This window comes from Canis lupus, chromosome 5, assembly GCF_003254725.2.
Source record: "Canis lupus dingo isolate Sandy chromosome 5, ASM325472v2, whole genome shotgun sequence".
Lineage (NCBI taxonomy): Eukaryota > Metazoa > Chordata > Mammalia > Carnivora > Canidae > Canis > Canis lupus.
In genome coordinates, this window is record NC_064247.1 from 31,641,999 (window position 1) to 31,661,727 (window position 19,729).

Below are 19,729 nucleotides of genomic sequence, written 5' to 3' on the forward strand. Positions count from 1 at the left end.
GTGAGGCAAGAAGCAAGGATACAACAGGAGAGTTTCCTCCCTGTTCTGGGACCCGCAGCCTGCTGGGTGGGAAGGGATCTCAGCCCAGGCTGTGCCGCATTGAGCGAGCGCCTTCCCCCACGTCCGGTTCCCCGCTGCCCCCTGAGCGGAGCTGGGACCTGCACCCTTCAGAGGTCACGCCCGCTCAGAGGGAGCGCCCGCCCGGCTTCCAGCGCTGGGTTAGGGAGCCTCCCCCTCCCCCGCCCCCCGCCCCCCACCTCGTCAGCAATTAGGAGACTAGAAGGAGCGAATCCCGGCCCCTGGGAGCGTCGTTTCTGCCCCGGGGGCCCCACGCAGCCCTTCCTTCAATTGCTGAAGCAGCACGAGAGCAGCCCCTCGTTCTGCGCGGGACCGGGACGCCGTGTGCCACCTGGATGCTACGAGGACACGGAACCCGGGGCAGGGGGACTAGACTGCAGTCCCCCCCGGTGCCCCTCCGGTCTGACGTCTCGGGTTCTGCGGCGTCCGAGGCCAAGGTCTCCGGTGTCCAGCATCCCCGCCCCCGCCCCGCCTCCCCCCGCCCCCAGGGCGGGACCTGGGCAGGTGGAACCCTGGGAGGCAGGCACCGCACGCGGCCGGCAGAGGGCGCCCCCCTTCCTCGCCGAGCCCCGCGGCCCCGGCTCCCGCAGCCCGCCTCGCCGCCGCCGCCGCCCTCCCCGCCCCAGGCCCGAGGAAGAGTGTGGGCAGCAGGAAAACCTGCAGGTCCGCGGCCCCGGGCTGGGGCCCAGCGTTCCTCTCCGGCCTCCTGCTGCCTCCAAACACTCCAGCGGGTCTGCCCTGCTCCCGCCACGGCGTGACCTCCGGCCTACACACCCGCCAAGGCCCAGGCCAGATGCCTCGGCCACGCCTGTGCTCCCACGGGGCCAGCACTCCTTGCTTTCAACAGGAATGACCGGTGTCCTTCTGTCCTGCAAAAACTGGGCTCCACGGCCACCGGCCAGACTGCGACTTGCCGGGCTCCGAGCTCAGACTTGTGAGTGCGCGGGCACCCAGTGACGGGCGTTGAACCCGGCCTGCGTCCGGTCATGCCCTCGCCAACCTCCCACGCAGGAGAGGCTTCCCTGAGAGCAGATGCCGGGTCTCAACCTCCCCCGGGGCTCCCGCCCCTTGCTGGGACCAAGTGCGTCATTTCTCTCCGTGGATGGCTTGGCTTCCTTTCTTGGTGGGCACACACCTGGGTGCCCTGTCCCCCCAGGCCAGCTGACTGTCACAGCACAGCCTCCACGGCCTAGTCCTAGGGACACCTTAGCATCACCAGGGAGCTCACTTACTTCCCAAAAGCAAGGAAACTGAGGCTCAGGCAGGGGAGGGATGCACCCGGATCTCTGTGGGTAACTGCATGTGGGATCCTGACCCCCTGGACCCTCTCCAATGCCCCCTCCCCGGGGGCCACAGCCTGTTGTGCTGGGTTCCCCTTGGCAGGCAGCAGGTATGCTGAGAATGCTGTCACCTAGCTGGGGCCAGCCCCAAGCGCTGCTGAAACCACATGGGATGCAGACCCAGAAGTCAGGCCTGGGTAGCACAGGCTAAGCTATTCCCACAGGAGCATGTGTTTACTTCTCCAACGATCACTTTAAATTCGCTTTTAGGGAGTGTTTGGAGCAGCTCAATGCTGGCTCGATCTGAAGAAAGAGCACAGGTTCTGCATGCTCACGGGCACACAGGGGCTTGGAGTCCTTCCCTGGCCCAGGAGCTGACTCCAGCTGTAACCCCCCTGCTCAGGTGTGCTTGCCTGTACCATGGAGATGATCACCCCCCAGGCCAGGGGAGATGCGGCCAGGCAGGGCACAGAAGGCGCTGCCACGGTGGGCGCAGTGCCCGCAGGTGCTGGGGGCTGGGAGTTAGCGGCCGTAACCCCTGATGCAAACATGCCCCCCACCCCCCGGCCGGATGCAGGCCCAGCCCGCCACTGGCTCGAGATGGGCCACAGTGGCGCTGTCTGCATCGTGGAAATTTGCAAAGCCTGTCAGATCAGGAATCCTGTTTCCTGCAAGCCGGTGGGTAAGCATTTACCAGAAAGCCCAGGGCAGCATCATTACCCCGGAGACTCAAAATAACCTCTGTCCCCGGGGCAGAGGTGGTACACACCCATGTGGCTATTTTTACCGCCAGGCTGTTCCCTGAAGTCAGAACGGTCAATTCAACAAGACAAAACGACAAAACACGACAAAATGGTTCACAGACCCCCCACCCCCGCCACCATGGCCTGCGGCCCCAGGGCGCTGCTGGCGACTCTCTACCCCGTTTGGTGGAGACCCAGTCCTGCCACGATGGCCGGGGTGGGGGTGGGGGGCGGTGGATGGCTGGCCCAGTAGCCCCTAGGTGCCCAGGTTTCCTCCAGCGGCTCCCACAGGGATGCCGTGTCCCACCTGAGCCCGTGTCGTGCCCGGGTCTCTGGGTGGGAGCCAGCGTCCTCACTCTTTGGGAGCCCTATGGGGGCTGCTGCAGCCAAGGATGCCCACACAGGCTCATCTCAGGGACCCCACAGCACCCCGTCCACGCCGGTGAGCCTGTCCCCGACCCCTGGATGGCTGTCTGCCGGGCCTCGTGGAAGGAGGGTCTGGGTCCTGAGAGCCTGGGGAGGCAGCTCCCCTGGAACAAGGACGGGCTGCTGTGCAGGCGCCTGGGACTCCCCCCACTGGAGGGCTGAGCAGGAAGGGGAAGTGTGGTCTGGCTGGGCTCACTGCTCCGGGGTGGGCGGGAGGCTTGTGGGCGAGGAAGACGTCCTGCCAGCTGCGCCGGAGCCACCACACTCGGGCGCCTGCCATACCCTCAGCTGCTCACGGATGGACACCCTTGCTACCCAGGTAAGCATCCGGGCCCGAGCCACCCGAGGGGTCACCCGGGGGTTGTAGCCCAATCTCTGGGTGGCCTTGGCGAGTCCACTCTGCCACCCACCAGCTGGGTGACCTCAGAATCACTGCACCCCTCGGGGCCTCCATTCCCCAGCGTGTGTTGGGGGGAAGAAGAAATCTGCGTCTCGGGTTGAAATGACACAATGACTGGCAGCGAGCTGTGTTACCTGGAGAGGGGTGGTTCGCCCTCTCTGGACTCTGATAGTGAGAGGACCCCGATGGGTGTGCGCTGGGGGTAAGGGGGCGAGGCAGTGACAGTGCAAACTTTGGGCTGCGTCGTGGGGCCCGTGCAAAACACCCTAGGGGCCACACACTGTGGCGCCGTCATGCGTGTGCATCTGCTGCATGGGGACTGGTAAGACATCCCGTGCTCCCACGGCCCTGGGGTCTAGCTATGCCGGGCTGGCCTCAGATCCCGGTCAGCCATCTGCTGCCACCCCGGGGGGAAATCACCGCGGAGGGGGCCTGGCTCCAGCCTGATGTTTCTAGTTCCACTTTGTCGCTCATCACTGGTCCCGAGGGCCACTGCCTTTCCTGGCCCCTCTGCCAGACCAAGCGTGCCAGCATGTGAACCTCCCGGGGAGCTCTGGAGGTGGGACTCCCCGTGCCTGGTAAGGACAAGATCTGGCGGCTTCTCAGTATTTTTTAGGATCAATGAACATGAAAACTTCAGACAAACAAGGGGAAGGGATGAGCCCACATTCCACAACCTCGCAACAAACAACGCAGAGTTTGGGTTTTTGCCTCCTGGTTTTTCGGCAGAGAGCATAGCTATTTTGAGAAGGTAGCACTGTCTTGTTTTGATTAAACAAGTTCTAGAGGGGACCTACGGGCCTCAGCGGCTGTCACCAGGCATCCTCAGTGCCCCCCACCCTCGGATGATACAAGCACCGTGGCCAAAGAGCCACCCCTGGCTCCTGGCACCAGAGCCAAACAAAAAAGGCCAGCAACAGTGGGAGACAATTTGACGGGACCCGAGGAAGGATTTATGGGTTGCAGAAATCCCGGGATAACTCAGTAGGAAGCTTGAGTCATCCGTAATTCCAAAAGATTCTGAGGAGGACATAGCCAACGCCGTGGAAACACCACAAAGGCCACCTGCTCAGGAGGGGCAAGCAGAGGCTCTTTTAAGATGTGATACCTGGAGTCTTGAAACCGTGTTGGGTTCATGCTTCATAGCGAGGCTGGCGGCAGAGCGAGAGAGGGGGATGGATCGTATTCCCGCACGGTGGAAGGTCTGCGTCCTGGGCTTTCTCCCCACAGGCCCCAGCCGCGCACCCAGGTGTCAAGGGGAGACATGGCATCGCATGGGCACGGGCCCTGCTCTGCTCCCTCAGGGTCTGGGGTTCCTGGAAGGTCACTGGGTTTCTTCTCATCTTCCTGCCACCTGATTGCTGCATGCAATCCACTGAGTGGCTCTTGCGCAACTCCCCCCATCGCCCAGTCCCACGCGGCGGGTGGGATGGCTCCCTGCCTCTGTGTGCGCTCAAGTCAACACGGTTCTGCATCCAACTTTTACTTCCTTTGGATTCCTTCTCAGGCTGTTATCTCTAGAAACGATATTACGGAATCAGAGGCAATGACCGTGTGATTACTCTTTGCTTCCCCATCCCCCTGACAAAAAAAAAAAAAATTTAAGTCTATTTATTTAAGCAATCTCCACAACCGGACACGGGGTGGGGCTCAAACTCACAACCCCCTACTCAAAATCAAGAGTCGCATGCTGCACCAACTGAGCCAGCCAGTTGGTCCCAAGAATCTGAGTGTGAGCAGAGGCACAAGAGAGAATAATTTCAATTGGAAAAATTAAAAGAGATAAAAAGCTGAAATTAATTTTAATAATACATTTAACTTAACCCAATATATCCAAAGTTATCCTTCCCTCATATAGGCCATATAAACATTTATTAATGGGCTTTTTTTCCCGTTCTTCTCTCTGCACGAAGACTTAGAGACATAGCAGGTGCTGTCCCGGGCAGGGCAGGCCTCATTCAAGGGGATTTGTGTCCCAGGCCACGAAGCCCTAACGCAGAGAGCAGGTGAGGAGCGGGACCCCATCTTCTTTCCTCCCATGGAGGCTTTGTTGGAGGCCTCTTGCAACTCCCGCTAGGACACCCCAACACACCCGCATTCTCTCTGAAAATTTTGGGCCTCGCAGCTGCCTCAAATCATTAATTTCTCTCAAGGGAAAAAAAGCCAGCTGTTTCAATACCCAGGACTTCATCATTAGTGGCTCTGGAAAGAAACAGAGGGCCTCATGCTCCCTACTTTTTTTAACACACTCAGCTAGATGAGGCAGGAAAATGCTGCTGGGAAGACATGTCAGAAAGAAAGTTCATGAACTGTTTCACGTATGCCAGTGTTTATGAGTGTTTGTGTAGCCATCTGCCTACACTATACAACTTGGTTGTGTAGGGGTTTTTTGGCGTGCTTTATTTATTTTTTTAAGATTTCTTATTTATTTATTCATGAGAGACACAGAGAAAGAGGCAGAGACACAGGCAGAGGGAGAAGCAGGCTCCCTGCGGGGAGCCTGATGCGGGACTCAATCCCAGGACCTTGGGGTCATGCCCTGGGCTGAAGGCAGATGCTAAAACCCTGAGCCACCCAGAGATCCCTGGTGTGTGTGTGTGTGTGTGTGTGTGTGTGTGTGTGTGTGTGTGTGTGTGTGTTTAAAGCAAGTGCTAAATAAACCCACAGTCTCTGGAATTCCCGGTAAGGGGACAGTATGACTTCTGTCACTGACTCCCCAGAAATGCCTTTTGGGGAAGTGAGAGCCAGGGCTGGGGCTGGGTCGTGACTGTGCTCAGCCACCCACTGGCCCTGAGGCCACTCAGACTTGCAACATGCTCGCTGGGAGGGTGAGCATGTTGCTGGAGTGGAGGAGGAGAGACTTTTGGGAGGCCGGAGCTCCACCCCCAGGTTCCACAGGGCCTCTGTTTCCCTGCCGGCTGTTCAGTGCCTATAGCGGAAGCTGAGATGGTAGGTGGACGCCAGGTGGCAGGCCGGGCTGGGTCGCTCTGGAATCAGGGTGCAGACTGTAGATCTAAACTGCCTGCCAGTATCCTCAGAGGTGAAGTGCAGCCACAGGTCAGGGGAGAGGCCTGTGGGTCATTCATTTGCATAGTCCTAAATCCCTCTGGATTGCTTACTGGATCCAGGTGAGGTCTGGGCCCTGCAGACAGCGGTAGAGAGCAGCCCTGCCCAGTGGAGCTGACTGGTCCGCATGGGTGACAGTGAACCTGTGAACCACAGGACGGACAGCAAGCCCCTAGGGTAGGAGCAGGGGCAGGGGCAGGGCAGGGGCAGAGTGTGTGGGCCCAGCTGGAGGAGGAACGCGTCCCTCCCAGCAGTGACAACTTGGGTTCTGCCTCCCACTCGGCCCGCCTAGCACCCGCCAACCTGGCTCCTACTTCAGAGAGAACAGGGGTGTTGGCTCTCCCTGCTTCCCACCCCCTGGGCCCCAGCATGCCCCTCTCCATCTTCCTTCCCTTCGGGCTGGGAAGAGGTCTCTCTTCTCTGTATTGCCTTCCTATCTCCTGTCCCGACACGTTCATGGTTTAGAAGCACCTTGAAGCCCCTCGTATTCTCAGTGAACCATCTTTCCTCTGCCTTCACGTCCAACCCGCTCTCACCTCTTGGGTCTCCATCACTCTGACGGTGGAGCCCCCATCAGGATCTCATCAGCCACAGAGGTCACGGGGTGCGTGAGATCCCAAGTCTGTCCTGAGGGCCGGATGAGCACTGAGAACCCCCTGACCAGGGCTGGGCCTCTAGCGGGAGTACGAGCTACATAAGACAGTCTTTGCTCCTATGTCACATTCACTTATATCCTCTGGGGACTCTGGATACGATCCTAGGATGCTCCCCGCGCTGGCCAACACCCTAGGGAATCCAAGGAAGCAGTCCCATCCCCTGAGGAGCCAAGAAGTCATTCGCAACCTAGTACTGATCAGGTTTTCTTCCTCAGAGTCTGGCACTCTCTGGCAAATGAGTTTGAATGGACAGGAAGCAGGGGGCAGGGGTGGGTGGGGAGCATGGGACTTTTGCAGCAACTTGATGACACAATTTCAGGCATTGTGACAAGCAAACAGGAGAGGTGTTTGGTTCGAGGAGTCTTTTGGAGGGGCTTGCACTCCACCATGCCAGTGCTACGACTGCCCCTGACTGTGGGGTTGGAGGAGGCAGGGCAGGGTGTGCAGATAAGCCTCCCCTGGGCTCACCCACCCCAGCTGTGGGCTCTGCTCTCTGGCTGGACACGTTCCTCCCTGGAACTGTGCTCATTAAAAGGACTAATTGCTGGGCAGCCCCAGTGGTGCAGCGATTTGGCGCTGCCTGCAGCCTGGGGTGTGATCCTGGAGACCTGGGATCGAGTCCCACGTCGGGCTTCCTGTATGGAGCCTGCTTCTCCCTCTGCCTGTGTCTCTGCCCCCCACCCCCCTCTTTCTCTATGAATAAATAAAATCTTTTTAAAAAAATAAAAATAAAAGGACTAATTGCCGAGTCCCACCCTGGACCCACAGATAAGAACTGGGAAGGGGCCTGGGACCCTGGCATCTGCATTTTCATGCATCTCCCAAAGCCCCCGTTCAGCAGTCACACATGAAAGCTCCACTGGTTTCAGGGAGACCTGGGGTGGGGGGTTGGCTTCTGAATTTTCCACTTGCTAGCTCTGCGACCCTGGGCCACTGACTCAGACCTAAGTCTCTGCTGTCTTCTCTGTAAATGGGCTTATAACCAGAAGCCGCCGTTGTGAGACAGAGCATGCAGAGCACTTCTGGCCTGGGCTACGTCAGCGCGCAGAGCGTGTTGCTTTTCTGAGACGTATTTTCATACTGCGGTTCTTGCTGTGGGGAACGAGACGTGGCCCACGGCTGAGGCCCTGCTGGAATTGGAAGCCCTCGGGTGAGGGTTCTGCTTTCAGTTCTGTTGTGAAAAGAAAAGCATGCACCAGCTTGGTGTCCACCCCGCAGCCTAAGAGAAGCATGAACTCTGGTCCAATGGCACTGACCTGGAATCTTGGGTCGTCAACTCCCAGCTGCGCTGCCTCTAGCAAATTGCTTCACCTCCTGGCGCCCCATTTCTACTGCGGGTGACAACAGCACCTCCATCGGGGAGGTTGTAATAGGAATTCAGAGACAAAAAAAAAAAGGAATTCAGAGACAAAGCGCACATCACTCAGGGAGAATTTTATGAAAACAAACAAACAGGGAGCACCTGGGTGGCTCAGCGGTTGAACGAACATCTGCCTTTGGCTCAGGGCATGATCCCGGGGTCCTGGGATCAAGTCTTGCATTGGGTTCCCTGCGAGGAGCCTGCTTCTCCCTCTGCCTGTGTCTCTGCCTCTCTCTCTATGCTTCTTGTAAATAAATAAATAAAATCTTAAAAAAAAAAAGACAAACAAAACCACGGTGGCCAGGCACCACCCCAGATCAGTTAGAGAGTTGGATGTAGAGCAGACAAGCAGCGGTCTTTCAGGCTCCCTGAGTGATTCCAAGGTTCAAGCCGGGTGAGGGTTGGGAACCTCAATATTCTTTCAGTTTTTGCCCAGAGCCTGATACGTGCATCCAAGCTCCTCGACAACTAAAATCTGAGGGGCGCTCCCATGGTGCCTCTTCCCTTCCTTCCTCCAGGTGTGGTGTCCACCAGATGCTCCTCCAGGTGATGGCACCTGAGGTCCGGCCTGCAGCTCCTGATCTCCTCCCAGCAGCTGGGACCCTGGGTCTGCACACCTGTGCGCTTGGCCCCTCTCCTTTTGCTGTGCTCTGGGACTGCTGACCTGGGCCCACGATGATGATTCCTCTTCTGGTCTATACAGGGCCAAGGGTGCCCCTCGCCCTGGCCCCCAGGGCCCTGCCTCACCTATGAGCCCCAGTCCTGCCTCAAGAACCTCCCTGTGTCCTCAGACTCTTGACAACAAAGATATTCCCTCCCATGGGGCAGAGACACCTCCCAGAAATAGAGACCCATGTCTGACCCCAAGCCTCATGACAGGTCCCTACTGCTTCCTGATGAGGTCAGTGACCTTGGGCCCCAGGCCATGGACGTCTGTCAAAGATAGCAGAGCCCCTCCTAACTTTTCCTCCCTTTTCTTCCTGACTTTTTTTTTTTTTAAGAATTTTTTTTTATTTTTTATTTATTTATGATAGTCACAGAGAGAGAGAGAGGCAGAGACACAGGCAGAGGGAGAAGCAGGCTCCATGCACCGGGAGCCCGATGTGGGACTCGATCCCGGATTTCCGGGATCGCGCCCTGGGCCAAAGGCAGACGCCAAACCGCTGCGCCACCCAGGGATCCCTCTTCCTGATTTTCTACTGGCAAAACACAAGCATGAGCCCATGGAAGCGCTTGTGCGGGCGTCTCGTCCTGAGGTGAGAACCCGAGGTGGTCTGTGGGGTGACCCTACACGGCCCCAGCCTGTGATGGTGTCAGGCCACAGCCAAGGGAGAAGTGATGGCGCAGGTGGAATTGAGGTGGCTGCTCAGCAGCCGGGGAGACAAGATCATCCTGGGTGGTCCGGGCAGGAAACAGAGTCCAAAGAGGAAGAGGAGGCAGACGTGGCTACAGAGGGACTGCCAGGGACATGCCACCCAGCTGGTTCCGGGCATAAGGAAGGGGCCACGGCCCAGGAACACGAGTGGTCTCTCGAAGCCAAACAGAACAGGGAGATGAATAATAAATAAATAAAATATTTTAAAAATAGTTTCTTTTGATTACTAAGCCGACTGAGTTCAGTTGGTAAAATTTGGCAATGCTCATTTTATTTTTTTTAAGAAAAAATAAAGAAAAAAATTAAAAATTAAAAAAAAATAAAAGAGGGGCAGAGAGAGAGGGAGAAACAGATCCCCCTGCTGATCTTGGAGCCCCACTCAGGGCTCAATCCCAGGACCTCGGGATCATGACCCGAGCTGAAGGCAGATCCTTAACCAACTGAGTCACCCAGGCTTCCTTATGTGGCATTTCCTTAAGTCCAGTGCCCTGTGATCTCCCTGGACCCGGCAAAACCAAATTTCATGGGGCCCTCCTGAAAGCCAAGTTCCCAGTCTCTATGCTTCTCCTTTTTCCCCTATGTTCTTCTTCCTCTATTGTTTTCGTTGGCACGTCCTGAAAAGGTGATTTACGATAAAACCTCTGCTCAGTGCCTGCATGATGGTCAGGCTACCTGGTTAACTGACAGTTCACCCCGTTAAGACTAAATCCCCAGCACACCCACAACGACCATGGATAAATGGCAAAAGAATAATGATTATTGAAAAGTTGAGCAAAAAAGCTGCAGAACGATGCGCGTACAAGACCACTAGTTACACACAATTGGTATGGCCAAAAGACGTTCTATTTGGTCAAGCCAAACCTTCACTAAAACAAACAAAGTTTGGAACTGAAAACCCAAATTACAGTAGAAACAACATCAAACATCATAAATGAAGACACGATGCCGGTAATATAAACAGGTACTTAGAGAGTGAGCCAAGTCAGAAGTCTTTGTAGGAATCAGAGCTTTAGCTTACTTTACCCCCGTTCCCCTGACTGGGTCTCCGTTTATTTTATTTTTTTTAAAGATTTTATTTATTTATTCATGAAAGACACAGGGGGGAGAGAAAGAGAGAGAGAGAGAGAGAGAGAGAGAGGCAGAGACAGGCAGAGGGAGAAGCAGGCTCCATGCAGGGAGCCTGACATAGGACTCGATCCCGGGACTCCAGGATCATGCCCTGGGCCGAAGGCAGGTGCTAAACCACCGAACTACCCAGGGATTCCCTGGGTCCCCGTTTATATTGCTAATATTACTCAGAAGCATGAATTGGAAGTGGCTCTGTATGAACATGCATGAGTTTCCATTTAGCTAATACCAGGGATATGCCAGGCCTCAAGGATCATTTTTTTTTTTCAAGATTGTATTTATTTATTCATGAGAGACACACAGAGAGAGGCAGAGACCCAAGCAGAGGGAGAAGCAACCTCCCTGGGGGGAGCCCGATGTGGGACTCAATCCCAGGACCCCGGGGTCATGCCCTGAGCCGAAGGCAGATGTTCAACCACTGACCCACCCAGGTGATCCAAGGATGATTTTTTTAAAATTTTAATATCCAAATAGAGTGCTCACGCCCTGGATGAGGGGTGCCCCGTCCCTCCCCCAAGAGCTCCCCGCATTCCTATTCCTAGGAATCCCACCTGCAGGCTGCTCCCCACTGGCGGGGGCCTCACGGCTGCTGTTTTACTCACACATACATTACCCCTGGTTGGAAAACCACCACCCACATGTCATTACTCCCCCGGCTCCATTCCTACAAACTTTTATTGTGCAATTTTACTGCAGATTTGATGGTGACAAAAGATTACAGCACAATATGACAGGGGCAACAGCTTCAGACTGAACATTAGTCATCACTATCCTATGAGAGCATTGGTCATCTTCCACCGCGGGGACCTTCCAACAATCCTCAAACCTTCTGCTCTCTTGTTTCCTTTTCTTATCTTTTTTCCCTCTTTTTCAGCCCAGCTTTACTGAGATATGATTGACTTCTAACATTGTGTGGGTTTAACATGTAGAGCGTCACTGGCCGGCACCGCTGCCATGTTGTAGAGGAGGACACACCGATGCTCAGAGGGGCTTCAGGACTTTGCCTGAGGTCTTCCGGCTGCGCAGGGGGAGGGTTTGCCCCAGCCAGCGCCTGCCCAGCCCCTAAGCAGAGGTAGCCCCTCCACATGGTAGACAACGGCCCCCCACCCCTCCCTGCCAGATGCTCTTGCTCCTGCATCATCCCTCTGTCTCCATTCTCCTCAGGGTCTCATTGCGATGGATTGGTGGAGGGACAATTTCTGGATCATCTTAGCTGTGGCCATCATTGTCGTCTCCACAGGCCTGGGCCTTATCCTGTACTGTGCCTGCAGGCAGCTGCTTAGACAGGGTAATGGTGGTATCCCCTGGGGCAGGTGGAGGGAGCAGATCTGGGGTGCATATCCTTGTGCATCAGGGATAAGATGATTTGTTCTGGGCCTGTATTGGCTGAATTTTGGATTAAGCATCATGTGCTCTGGGTTTGAGTCCTAGCCCTCCCACTAGCTTACATCTCTGAGCCTCGGTGTCCCCATCTGCACAGCAAAGGGAGGGAGGGTAACTCCCGTCCAGGAACTCCACAGGCCCCCGCAGGGTTTGGGTGAGGGCAGAATCTGTTTCAAGGCACAGGATGCTCCAGCGCTTTCTCTCTCTGGTGTGGCTGCTGGCTTACCTCCGGGACTTAGGAGATAGCTCAGATCCAAGGAATGTCAAAGGTTGTCTCAATTCCAAGCCCATCAAGTTGTACACATGTTAAATACATGGGAATATATACAGCTTTTTTGTAGGTCCATCATCCCTCAACAGAATGGGTTTGGTTTTTTTTAAGATTTTATTTATTTATTTATTCATAAGAGACACAGAGAGAGAGGCAGAGACACAGGCAGAGGGAGAAGCAGGCTCCCTCTCGGGGAGCCTGATGCGGGACTCAATCCCAGGACCCCGGGATCACACCTTGAGCCGAAGGCAGATGCTCAATCCCTGAGCCACCCAAGGGCCCCCAAAGCAGGTTTTTTACAAAAACACTGTCTTAATGCATGAAAAATGAGCTTAGTCCGTGACCAACACGTTGGCCATCCCGGTTGCCTTCTCTAAAGTCATACTCTGAATTTTCCAGAGTGCAAGCTGCCTTGGCCAGAGGTTGTTGGCATCCTCAGAATATAAACGAGCAGCTTCCTGAAGGCCCTACATGAACTTTAGATGACCTACGCGCAGGTTTCCACTTTGGTGTTCACGTCCCGAAACACGAAATCCTTGACTTGATTTGATGGTGTGTTTTCTTGAGATCCTACCCCTCTGTTGACCTGCAGAGGATAAAGAGAGTGAGAGGGGTGGCCAGCTCCCCTGGGGGGGCAGCCTGGACAGGCACCCCTCAGTGTCCTGGGCCTGCCCTGAAAGGTTAGAGCCACACAAGGAGTGAGACCCTGTCATCCTCCTCAACCTCTTTTTGTAGATAAGCCAGTTAAGGTTCAGAGAGAAGCCAAGCCTCGATGAGGCCACAGGAGTTGGGGGCAGAGTGGGGACCAGAGCTTGCATCCACCGGGCTGAACATTAGTCCCTTCACCCCTTGGCGGCAATTGGTTTTTTAAAGACAAAGCATATTCTGGGTCCCATGGTCCTCTGTCCACCTGCCTTCTTAAACTGTTTCCTTTTTTAGATACGGACGAAAGCATGACCCTAAAACAAAAACCTTACCCCATTCTCTTTTATCTCAACCCACTGCTCTTCACATGTAGGTTATAATTAGCAGTAACGTGTAGGTCCAGCACACCACAGTTTATGAACGGCTTTTCTCATTCTTTCTTTCATTTCCCCCCCAACCACACTCTGGGTTGCTCATTCCACCACTATTTCTGGGCACTGAGGAAGCAAGCAGGGTCCACCCTCGTGAATTAGCCAAAGGCCGGAAGACTTAAAGTCAGTCTCCATCCCTTACCTGCTCCGTGTCCCCACAGTGGTTCTTCCCAACTCCACCCCAAAACACCCTGAACACACTCAGTGTCTGAGGGCCTCTGAACTCTAAAGTCACATCTTCTGCTAATTCCTCACAAATGAAATATGCTTATTGGATTCCTCTTAGGCAAGAAGTGGGAAATTGCCAAGCCCTTGGAAGAAAAGCGAAGAGATGATGAGAAGATGTATGAGTAAGTCAGGGGAACCGGTTGGTCTTTTCTGTCTAGAGAGCCCCGCGCTCACACCCGCCCCTGCACCTGCACTTCTCCGCGGGATGCCCTTGACGCCTACTGCGCCTGAGCAGCCAGTGAGCAGTCACATGTGCCAAGTCCCCCTGCACCAAGGGGAAAAGGATTTGGGCTTTTGGGGCCTCAGGGCACCGTCTGGGGCTCCGCTCTCCAAGTCGTCCTGGGCTCGTCTCATTTCGTAGAGGTCACAGGTCAAGCTCTGTGCGCTGGGCCCACCACTTAGGGTTAGGCCTACCCTCCTGTCCTTTTCAATATTTTATTTTTAAGTCATCTCTACCCCCAAAGTGGGGCTGGAACTCACACCCCTCCTAGGTCAAGAGTTGCAGGCTTGCTCTACTGACTGAGCCAGCCTGGTGTCCCCACCCTCCTTTTCTTTAGATGGATCACAAGTGTAGTCTGTTTAAGGCTGGGTGCTTAAGGAAAATAGGCCCCTTGTTCTACTTCTGTATTTTGTGATATATTTGGGGCTTTTATGATTGCTATGCGTTGGGCATAAACCCAGGTTCACCTTTAGGGTTGATGACTCTCTCGAGAAGGACTCACAGGACCCAGAAAAGCTACTGTAGTCACACTTACGGGATATTGTAGTAGAAGGGCGCAGAGTAAACTCATCAAAGTGGAAAGTGTGTAGGGTAGAGCCCAGGAGAAATCAGGGGCAAGCTTCCAGGAGTCCTCTCCCAGTGTGATCTCATGGAGCAGGCTTTCTCCCAACGTGGGTTTGTGGCACCATGTGCAAAGCACGGCCAGCCAGATAGGCTCACAGAGCCTTGGTTCCAGCTGTAGAGTGGATAATTCATCATAGCCTCCAAAAGGGCTGGAGATGGAGTGTATACTATCCAGTGCCGCTTGGCTTCTTTGGTGAGCTGTGTTTTGTGAGTGTCATGCCATGTGTGTGGTTGTAGACGGCCCACCCTTGCTCCTATAGTCTTCCACGGTGGGAGTGCACCATGACGAATTTATCCACTCTGTGGCCAGTGCACACCTTGGTGGTGTGCAGTGTGGGGCTGTTGTGCATGGTGCTGGGATGGATATTCGGGCACACGTCTTCTGGTGAGCACACGCAAGCCTTTCAGCAGAGTGGGCCCACAGGCGTGGACTGTGGTCACGGAGGTGGGCTGCGGTCACACATTGTGTGCACAGGTGGCTTCAGGAACTCTTGTGTCTCTGCAAATCAAAGCGCACCTGGTGCTTATTACCTCCCCTGCCTGAAACTGCCTGGGAAGGCACGCTCCATGCTAAGTCCAGCTGGTCCCCGGGCACAGAGGCATCCTCTTCTTTACAAATGGTATACAAAGGGATCCCTGGGTGGTGCAGCGGTTTGGCGCCTGCCTTTGGCCCGGGGCGCGATCCTGGAGACCCTGGGGTCGAATCCCACGTCGGGCTCCCGGTGCATGGAGCCTGCTTCTCCCTCTGCCTGTGTCTCTGCCTCTCTCTCTTTCTTTGTATGACTATCGTAGATTTAAAAAAAAAAAAAAAAAAGCTATATAGCTTTAAAAAAAAAAGGTATACAAAACCTAGAAAAGGCGATGCCTCCTGCTTTCAGGGACCAGGGTCTGAATGTTCAGTGCTGTCCTTCTTCTCATGCTGACCACCAGCATGGTCAGAACCACACCCTGATCTCTCTCTCTCTCCAGGAATGTTAACAATGAACCGCTGGTTCAGTTGCCCCCTCTGCCACCCAGAGGTCTGCTTTTTCCAGAACACACATGTAAGTATCTGTCTCTGATCGCAGTTTCCTTCGGGGTAACAAATGTATCTGAATATCTCAGCTCAGGCTGCCCAGGACAAAGTCCCATAAACCAGGTGATTTAAGCAATAGGAATTTTCTCGTGGTCCTGGAGGCTAGAAGTCCAAGACTGAGGTGCCAGCCAGTGTGGCTGGGGATGCTGGGGTGGGTAGGGAGAGAGGGAGGGAGGGAGGGAGAGAGACAGTGAGTGAGCTGGTGTTTCTTTTTATAAGGAGACGAAGCCTATGAGATCAGGGCCCCACCCTTGTGACGTCATTTAGCCTTCATTACCTCCATAGAGGTCCCGTCTCCGACACAGCCTCACTGGGGGCTGAGGACTTCAACATATGAATGTTGTAGGGATGCAAAACTCAGTCCAGAACCCTGGAATCTGCAGACGGTAGCATCCTTTTGGAAGGGACAGACAGGTCGGAAAGGGGACGGGGTAAGCAGCAACGCTCCCAGCTGTCGCTGTGTAAATTCAAACCCCTGCTTGGAGCATGAGTCAAAAGGAACATGGGGGTGTCACTGGGCCTACTGCACTGGCCGCTGGAAAAACTCCGCCTGGTCCCCTTGACTGGAATGTTCCTCTCTAAGCTGCTTACATAGGGGCCTCACTTCATCCTTCACAAGTCAGCTCAAATGTCGGCATCTCGTGGCGCCTAGAGGGGCTGAGTCAGTTAGGTATCCAACTCTTGGTTTCGGCTTGGGTCACAATCTCAGGGTCCTGGGATCGAGTCCCACGTCTCCTGCTTCCTCTGCCTCTTCTCCTCCCCCGTTCTCTCTCTCTTTCTCAAATAAATAGATAAAATATATATTTTTAAAATGTCAGCACCTCAAAGAGGCCACTGCCGCCTACCCTCTGTAAAGCGAAGGCCATTATCCAAAATTGTCTCATTTCATTATTACTCAGTTGTTTACGACCCGTGGAACACAAAGCCCTGGGAAAACAGGAGCCTTTCTTATCTTGCTCACCATGCCTTAGCCACTGCTGAGAGCAGTGCCTGGAGCTTAGGAGCTCATAAGAACGTATTGCTCACACAGATAAATCCTAATATGAGCCCACATTCATTGAGCAGCCCTGTGCGAGGCACCTTACAGACACCATCTCATGCCATGTGCTCAACAGCATTATGAGGCAGGTTTGTGGTTATTCCCCTTTGGCAGATGAGGACATGGAGAAACAGAGATGTTCAGTGACTCACCCGGGGCCACACAGCATGTGACAGCTCGGGCCTGGGTAGGAACCGGGGGTCTGACTGCAGTGCCCTGCGGGAAATGAAGGGTGGTCCTCTCTCAGGCCTGCGTGAGGAAGACGAGATTGTGGTAGAGCCACTCTGGTCCCATCTGAGGAGAGCTGGCTGTCTTGCTTTTCTTCCCCGTGGCCACTTGGGTGCTTGTGCTACATACCTGTTCCCTAATTCCACGTTCTGCAAACACCACCATCCCCTTTCCTTCTGAACAGAGATCTGTGCCTAAGTAATTACGGGAAATTCTGAAAAACACTGTAAGTCACTGTGAGGGATGTGCCAGAGAAGAAATGTGGTTTGCATCACTTCCCCATGAGAATGAGGCTCCCACACAACTCTACTCATCTGGGTACTAGCTCAGGTCGGCGTGTTGTCTACACTTCTGTTTCATGGTTCCCATGCCATGTGTGTGGCGTGCAGGCAGAGGGACCCGGGAGCCAGGGTGTCTGACCCACATCTGCCTTTCACTCACTTGCGGGATCCCGAGGCTGGGTCATGTCTGCTCATCTACAACTCCCACAGATGGGGTCGGGTCCACCAGGGAGTGGGAAGGTCACCCAGACCCATGGAAATCACGCTGAGTCACTTAGTCAAAACCACGTAAACACACAGTAGCTTTGCCTCTAAGGATTTATTTGCATGTTCTAGTCCCACAGGAACCCCCAAGTCAGCCATCGAGCACATACTCACTGGTCAACAAAGTGAGAAACAAGAAGACGGTTTCCATCCCGAGCTACATTGAGCCTCTGGATGACTACGATGATGTTGAAATCCCCGCCAATATGGAAAAGCAGCGCTTCTGAGACAACCGTTCCTTCTTTTTTGACAAGCCCAAGGGGGTTCACCCAGCTTTTTAAACCAATCGAGAATGAGTGAACTGCCATAGGTCATGGGATCCTGAAAGCCAGTGCTCACGTAGTGGAGCTCCTTTAAAATCAACACCTCCTGAAGCTCAGAGCATCAGCATCCAGCAGAACCCACGCTGAGGATCTGCCCTGCGGACCTGGAGGGCTCAGGCCTTGAACTCCTGTCCATTGGTTCCTTCAGGAGGACCTCCGGGGCCTGTGGCTCTCCGACCCCCTGAACCTGTGAGAAACACTCCTCCCCCTTCCTCTCTTTTGTTTGGTTCTAAGTGATGCTACATTTTGGTGTCTGACTCCAGAGCCTTCAGGCTCCCACCCCCACCTTGGCCCCCCCGGGTCCTGCCCACCTCCTTGCAGCTTCTGCAAGGGTGAGTATGGCTCTTGCTTCATGTGAACCAACCCCCCAACATGCATCCCAAACCCCAGTGCCTCCCCATGACCTTGGCCAGATGGACCTCAGAGATTCAGGTTCTCACCCATCTTTTCTTGTGCTTCCCACTTGTATCAATCAACGGGGACAGATGTGATCTTGGGGGGCCAAAGCACACACGTTACATGCAGCTGTGTCATTTTGCACTATGTGCGGGGTGAGGGGGTACAGGAAAGGCAGGTTTCCCCAGGGAAAAACCATGGGGAAGAGGAAAGAAAGGGACAGTGAATGGGCAGATTCATCTGTGAGTCCCTTGGGTGACTTTCTGTGCAGACAGCAGCAAGGTCACCGCCCTGTCCTGCTGCAGCAGTGCCTGCATCCTCTGGAACCCCATCAGTCCCCTAGCGCTGACTGGCAGGGTCCCCGGGCTTGACGCATCCTCAGTGGACCCGAGGCGCTGATGGCCAAGCCTTCCCTGGGGAACCCGGCACCGAGCAGGCTCACGGGGAGAGCACTGAGGGCCTCGGGAAGGCGAGCAGGGCCCCTGGGGCCGAGCCCCTCCTCAGAGACGGACATGTGTGCCTGCCGCCGCCAGCTGCTGGGATGGCCTCGCCGCTGCCTGCTGCCCTACCAGGGGGGACGGACAGTGGCACATGCGCTTCCTCTCGCCTATATCCCAGGACGTGTGGATGTCCCGCCACCCGGGGTCACCACCGCCTTGCTGTGGGGCATGGCCCTGTGGCCCCTGAACTCATGAGCCAGAGAGGACTCCCTCCCCAAGTTACAGGGGAAAGATTAATACGCCAAAGGACAGAAGAGTTTGGCCCGCGTGCTCTCCCTCTTACAGATGTTTGGCAAACCATCCAAGTCTACGACGGGAGTTAAAAGCAAATACCAGGGACAGGTTACCTCCTACCTCCTCCCTCCTCCCTGGTGTCTGGGATGGCACCATCTCCTGTACTCCTGCCACACACACCCAATGCCATACCCAGATGGCTGCTCTTCCGCGGGCTCTTCCCAGTCCGTGCCCCAACCCTGCTGGAAGAAGGAGCAATGGGGCCACCTCTGTGGGCTCAGGGCCCTCTGCTCATGACTCCAGCCATGCCTCATCCTGGGTCTCAGACCTGCTGCCCCAGGAACCCTCCCCCTCAAGTTCAACATATCCTGAAAGGAACCACGGCCCACCCCCAATCCCAGACTCCTTCTGCTGTGCTACCTTCTCAATCCCTGGAGTCAGAATCTGGTCCAGGGTGTGGGGTCCTCTGCTCCGGGGTCCCCACCTCCTGTGACTGTGCCTCTCCAGCAGCCCCCCGGGCAGTCTCCTGCCACTGACATCTCAGCCTCCGGTCCCCTTTCTACACAGCAGCCAGTGGTTTTTCCAAGGGGACATCTGACCACCCCATTCCCTTGCCTAAAGCTCTTCTTCACCCATTGCCCTCAGAAGAACTCCGAACTCCTTCATATAGGTTATGAGATTTGTCAAGATCGGGTCCCCAGGTGTCTCCTGCAACCTTCCTCTCCCCACTCCCTTGCAACTTCCAAATTTTTGGCTATAGTCATTTGAGATGACCTGGTCTGTAGTCCCTCTTGCCCCTATTGTTATGCGCAGCAACCTCCCACCTATCTAGAACATTCTTCCCCACCCTCTCATCCCATCTCTGCTTAGAGCCTTTCCTCTGAGGTGCTCTTCCCATAACATTAGCACCCTAGGATGATCTACTTACCCGTCCTTCTCCCCTACTACATTGACAGCAACGTGAGGACGGTGTTCTCTCCATCCATCCATCCATAGCACACTTCCCAGGCACTTCATGGATACTCAATAAACACGGCAAATGAATGATCAATTGAATGAATGTATGAACTTGGCC

General features: G+C 54.9%; 2 protein-coding genes across 6 annotated transcripts in view; one reads left to right on the forward strand and one right to left on the reverse strand.

Moving 5' to 3' along the window:
- The window catches only part of ZFP3 (ZFP3 zinc finger protein), a 90,990-nt gene that overhangs the window by 31,333 nt on the left and 39,928 nt on the right, over window positions 1-19,729 (reverse strand). The window contains exons 4-9 of one of the 3 annotated variants that reach the window (XM_049110095.1): window positions 16,581-16,677; window positions 15,667-15,783; window positions 14,226-15,535; window positions 8,112-12,752; window positions 7,906-7,977; window positions 4,036-4,444 (exon numbers count right to left, since the gene is read on the reverse strand). The exons of 1 other annotated variant lie outside the window; for it this stretch is intronic. The gene's annotated coding sequence lies outside the window, so the exon portion shown is untranslated. The remainder of the gene's footprint in view (window positions 1-4,035; window positions 4,445-7,905; window positions 7,978-8,111; window positions 12,753-14,225; window positions 15,536-15,666; window positions 15,784-16,580; window positions 16,678-19,729) is intronic. One more of the 3 variants, XM_049110096.1, reaches the window with a different exon arrangement.
- On the forward strand, window positions 1,902-19,710 carry LOC118354762 (SLP adaptor and CSK interacting membrane protein). Of its 3 annotated transcripts, none has more exons than XM_035716407.2 (5): window positions 2,697-2,846; window positions 11,677-11,800; window positions 13,529-13,592; window positions 15,284-15,357; window positions 17,274-19,710. In XM_035716407.2, the coding sequence occupies exons 1-5, from the start codon at window positions 2,826-2,828 to the stop codon at window positions 17,426-17,428; spliced, it is 438 nt and encodes a 145-aa protein (XP_035572300.1). In that variant the 5' UTR covers window positions 2,697-2,825; the 3' UTR covers window positions 17,429-19,710. The 3 variants fall into 3 exon arrangements, with proteins under 3 accessions (XP_048966056.1, XP_035572300.1, XP_035572299.2); XM_035716406.2 differs by lacking the exon at window positions 2,697-2,846 and adding an exon at window positions 9,095-9,265; XM_049110099.1 differs by lacking the exon at window positions 17,274-19,710 and having other exon boundaries at window positions 1,902-2,846; window positions 15,284-15,461.